Source organism: Pteropus alecto, unplaced genomic scaffold (genome assembly GCF_000325575.1).
Source record: "Pteropus alecto unplaced genomic scaffold, ASM32557v1 scaffold45, whole genome shotgun sequence".
NCBI lineage: Eukaryota > Metazoa > Chordata > Mammalia > Chiroptera > Pteropodidae > Pteropus > Pteropus alecto.
In genome coordinates this window covers 18,371,898-18,376,982 of record NW_006442491.1, presented here as the reverse complement: position 1 = coordinate 18,376,982, position 5,085 = coordinate 18,371,898, and the positions used below count along the sequence as shown (strand labels likewise).

Below are 5,085 nucleotides of genomic sequence, written 5' to 3'. Positions count from 1 at the left end.
GAGGGGGCGCGGCGGCGCCCGAAGACGACGACGAGGACGACGACGAGGAGCTGCTGGAAGTGCGCCTGGTCGAGACCCCCGGGCGGGAGCTGTGGAGGATGGTCCCCGCAGGAAGGGCGGCTCGGGGACCAGCGGAACGCGCCCAGGGGCCGTCGGGCGAGGGAGCGGCTGTCACCACCGCCTCCCCGACTCCGTCGGAGGACGAAGAGCCTGAGGAAGAGGAGGACGAGGCGGCGGCGGCGGAGGAAGGCGAAGAAGAGACGGTGGCGTCGGGGGAGGAGCCGCTGGGCTTTCTGTCCAGACTGCCCCCCGGCCCCGCCGGCCTGGACTGCAGCGCCCTGGACCGCGACCCGGACCTGCCGCCTCCCTCGGGCACGTCGCACTTCGAGTTCCCGGACTACTGCACCCCCGAGGTTACCGAGATGATCGCGGGGGACTGGCGCCCATCTAGCATCGCCGACCTGGTTTTCACCTACTGAGCCCACCGTCAGCGGGGCGCGCACGCCCCCAAACCAGCTGTTTACATACAGGAATCAGGTATTGGTGCCCCTCGGAGGCCGAGGCTGGCACCCCATCTTCCGCGCAGCCTCCCCCCTCCCAGACGTGCCCATCCCCCTCGAATCCAGTCACGACCCTCCCCCGCAGACACACCCCAAAGGCAGCCCAACCCCCACCCTTTCCCTGACATGCAAGCCCCTCCCCGTCTTGCCCTCTCCTGCACAGCCACCAGCAGCCAGCCCCCCTCCGATACACCTCCCATCTTCCCCTACAGACCTGTGCCCCTCCCCCACTATGCACATGCCCCTCCTCGTGGCCGGAGGACACGCCCCCGCCCTTGCTCTCGAATCCCTCCGCCTTCGCCTACTCCGCCTCCCTTGTTTCAGGGGGCGCTGCAGCTGGCGGCCCCGCGCGCTCCTCCCATGCCCCCTCCCTTCCCAGGGCGGGGGAGGGGCGCGCTCCTTTTACCCTGGGAGCGCTGGGATCCGCCCCCTTCTCGCGCATGCTTAATGGTTCTTGGGAGGAGGGGGCTGGTCCCAGTGGAATCGCTCGTCTCTAGCCCTCTCCACCGAGAAACCGGGCCGGTATAGAGCGATCCTGAGAAATCTTTTGATCCGGGAGCCGCGGCTTCCTTTCTACCCAACGGGGTGTCACAGCCTTAATGGGAGGAGCACTCGAAAGGGGGAGAAAGGGACTAGCTGGCCCAGAAGGGTTGGTTTGGAACTTGGAACTCTCCCAAGTGGCATAGCCCCATTTCGTTTCACGGGGTCGCTCAGACCCATGTACACCTCCCCACACCGACTGCTTGAATGCCTCTACAGCCTTTCTTGGTCCCCAGAAACCTACCTTTCATTCCCCCACCTGGGAATTGGGGGGAGGGGTAGTGTTTTTCTCTGGAAATCCACTACGAGAGAGAAAGACTGCCCAAGAAAACTCAGAACCAAGATACATACCAGTCTGTTTGGGGACAGGGTCCCCGCTGCTCCCCCCTCTCCCCAGGAAGTGTCCTGTCACCTCAGGGCATATTCCCAGCCTGGGCTCTTCCCGAAGCCCACAGCCCCCTCCTATCACCCAAGTCCCTCTGTTCCCACAGTGACAGTATTCAGTGGGAGGAACTGAGGCATGTTGCTACTAAGTGGTTGAGACTGAGGCATGATAGCAGATGGAATGGCAAGAAGAGCCCCACTTTTAAACAGCTGGCTTGAGAGAGACCATCGACTGGACCAGTGAGACTGAAGGACGGTCAGAGCAGTGGAGGTGTGCCCTGTGCATCTCGGTTTTTCCATGTGAAAAATGGGGTTAGCGCTGCTGCTGTAGGACGAAGTTGTGTCCAGTTTGGGGTGGCTTCCGGACCCTCCCCCCGATGTTACTCCTCTTCCTCCCCACTCAAGTCCTGCCCCTCCGGTCTCCCCAACCCTTGCCCTCTACCTGTATCTCACCGGCGTGTGTTCACCCTCCCAGGTGTACACACAAACTCATTCACACACACAAATCTCAGGAACAAACGGTCCCAGAGTCCTCCGGGACCCCTGCCCAGGGTCTCTGCAGGTCTCTGCCCCACGCGTTCCCCCGTCGCTGACAAAGCCACCAGCTGCCTCCTTTAAGCTTGGTGCTCCGGCTCTGGGCCTTTCTCGCGCGCTCTTTCTTTCTCTTTTTCTTTCTTTCTCTCTTTTTTAAGAAAAACAACAACAAAAAACAAAGACAATGAAAAAAACCAGAAAACGTCATGTGAGTGAAGAGATGTCACTGTCTGTGGTCTTGGAGAACTAGTCTTGTAGCTGAGGGGAGGGATCCCTCCCATCTGGGGCACTGGCACCCACAGCAGGACTTCCCGCCAGTCTGATGCCAGGACTGAATAAAGTGTATTTGCCCCGACCTCGCCCTGTGGCTCTACATGTCTGTGCCTTTCCTCAACCCTCCCCTGTTTGTTAGATTCAAGTCTGTTGATCTAGTACCATGCAGGAAGAGTTGGGGGTCTCAGGCCAAGGTACCCAGTCCCTTCAGGCCTCTGTCTTCTCCTATCTCAGGACTCTCCGGTCTTCATTAAGGATGACAAACTCATTCCTGCAGGGGCCAGGCAGGTAACATACATGAAGGAGAGAGTCTGGGTGGACACCGGCTTCATGACCCACTTTCAAGAAGGGCAACTGCTTACCTCTTGCCATTTGTGACTGGAGGAACGCAGTCCACGGTGGCCGGGAGACTAGATTTTTCAAGAGAAGGTGGACATCTTGATGTTTCTATGAACATCTCAATTTCAAAATGAAAGCTGACAAATATTTTTAAACCCTGTGGACCAATTGTAAAGTGTGCAGGCACACCTGGTCCGAGGGGGCTATTTGACCCTGATCTTAATGAGGATTAAGAAGCAGGGTTGGGCCACATTGTCTGGGCTCAAAGCCCAGCTCCACTGCCAAGCACCTATGTGACTCAACAAGTTCACTACACCCTGACTCTTCTTTATGTGTAACGTGGAGATGATAATGGTACCTGCTTCACAGAATAAAATGAAGTTTGAGGTGAGAACTGTTTAACATTGTATTACTCCCTTGTCCAGAGGAGGAAATAGGGTCAAAGTGGTGAAGCAACTTGCAGGAGGGTTTGCAAGCAACCAAGGTCAGAGACAGGGCTCCAAATCTTGGTTCTGTTTCCTGGAGAAGTGTTAACTTCAGAGTGCTGCCACTCCCACCCTGTTTGAATCTGCAGATGGTATTTGGCTGTCAGCTCAGGAGCCTGGAGTAGTGGTGTTAGTCTCAGTGCCTGGCATATAATTGGCTTGAACTGTAGGTTTACTGAATGAGTAAAGAAAAGCAACAAAACTCTTGTTACTCTTAACACCCCTCCCTCTAATTCTTCCTCTCCAGATGCAGTGAACTTAAAAGATTGGACAAAAACATGTTTCCCAATAAGAACCAGGGCTGAGCATGCAGACCTCATTCAGTGAGGATATTTGGGGACTGGAATATCCCTAGACACTGTAAAAAGGGACTACAGGTTTTGGGGGGCTGGGCACCTACAGAAATGTGGCCTATGGTAGGGGTGGAGATGGGGTACAGGAATTACAGTGACTGCTTTTGCTTAGCCTCTCTGATTGGAAGCAAGAGGGCAAAAAAAAAAAAAAAATCCTCTAAGACTTGAGGTATGGAAGACATAGAGATGTGTCACCCACAACATCCTTCAAGGAAGGACTTCTCTGACTGGGAAGTATGGTCAGTGGAGAGCCTCCAGCTGTCAGCTCTTTTAGGGTCTCCTCGAGCTGCAGAGAGTCACTTCACCAAGGGCAGCCTGTATTTGGTGTGTGAGTGGGATCAGGTAAAACTGCCTGGCCATTTCAGTTCAGTGCGAGACAGACACTGGCAGATAATACTTGCACCGCCCCCATTACCCCATACTCACCCCAGAGCCCCTCCAGGTTGGTGGATGCTTTTGCCAGCCCTGCAGCGCAGTTTGACTTCCTGTATGCAATCCTGTTGCCTCCCTCTTCTTTTCACAGGTATTTATCACTAATAAATATCTTGCACCCCAAACTCGGTCTCAGTCTCTGCTTCTGGAGAACCCAGTCAATGCAATGGAGGGTGCTTAGGGCTGGACAGAGGTATTGGGTCACTGGGTGACCATGGCCAGGCACCTCTGATGCCCCCACCCTCAAGAGTAGGTGTCAGGAAGAGACTCTTGCCCACACCACAGCCACCTCTGGCCCCAACCTCAGGGCCAACTTGGGGCTGTACTCTTTCCAGTCAACATCACACAGAAATTCCAGCCTCTGCCCTCAGGTCACTCCAGAGCCCTATGCTAATGTTCTCATTCACAGCCCCTCCGCTGGTCAGAGCAGGAGAGGGGGAGGTTATCAGTCTGTGTTTGCCCTTCAGAATGCCCTGGGGGGGAGAGTAAAATGCCTGTCCCAAGAAGGTGTTAGAGCGCTGTGGGACCTTGGGCCAGGCTCGTACCCTTTGCAGGTTTTAGTTTCTCCATATGTAAAGTAGGGGAGGGGAAGTAGGAATGGAAAAGACACCATTTATTGTTTTGCTTCCATTTCAGAAATAAATGGATAGGGGAAGTAGGAATGGAAAAGACACCATTTATTGTTATTTTGCTTCCATTTCAGAAATAAATGGATTCTGGCCTCTTGAAAGGTGGGGAGATTTGCTTGTGAGGACTCTGGGGACACCTAGTGGCCGAAAGGGGTAGGAAGTCGTTGGGACTGGGGGTCTGTCCCACTCCAGTCTCATTCCATTGGTGCAGTCACTGACTCATCCATCAGGTCCCTTGTCTGGGCTATTTGAGCAAACCATCTTGGTTCCAAGACTTTAAGAACTGAAATGCTGGTTATTGCTGCTTAACAAATTGCCAGAAACTTAGCTTTAAAGAATGTGTATTTATTATGTCACAGTCTGGGTCAGGAGTCCAGGTATGCCCTAGCTGGGTTCTCTGCTCAGGATCTCAACAAGGCTGCAGTCAAGGGGTTGACCAGGATGTGTTCCTTTCTGGAGCTCAGCATCCTTTCCCAAATTCACATAATGGTGAGCAGAATTCAGTTCCTTGTGGTTAAAGGACTGAGGTCCCTGTTTTCTTCCTGGCTGTCAGCTG

The 5,085-nt window shown here is 54.4% G+C and overlaps 1 protein-coding gene across 1 annotated transcript in view; it reads left to right on the top strand.

The window, feature by feature from the left end:
* Positions 1-3,021, top strand: part of SOX12 (SRY-box 12) — a gene marked incomplete at its 5' end in the record, with an annotated part of 3,431 nt that extends 410 nt beyond the window's left edge. Inside the window, 1 exon segment of the mRNA XM_025039716.1 lies at positions 1-3,021. This exon segment is cut by the window's left edge and continues 68 nt beyond it. Coding sequence (XP_024895484.1) covers positions 1-479 — 479 coding nt within the window.
* Between the last annotated feature and the right edge of the window lie 2,064 nt (positions 3,022-5,085).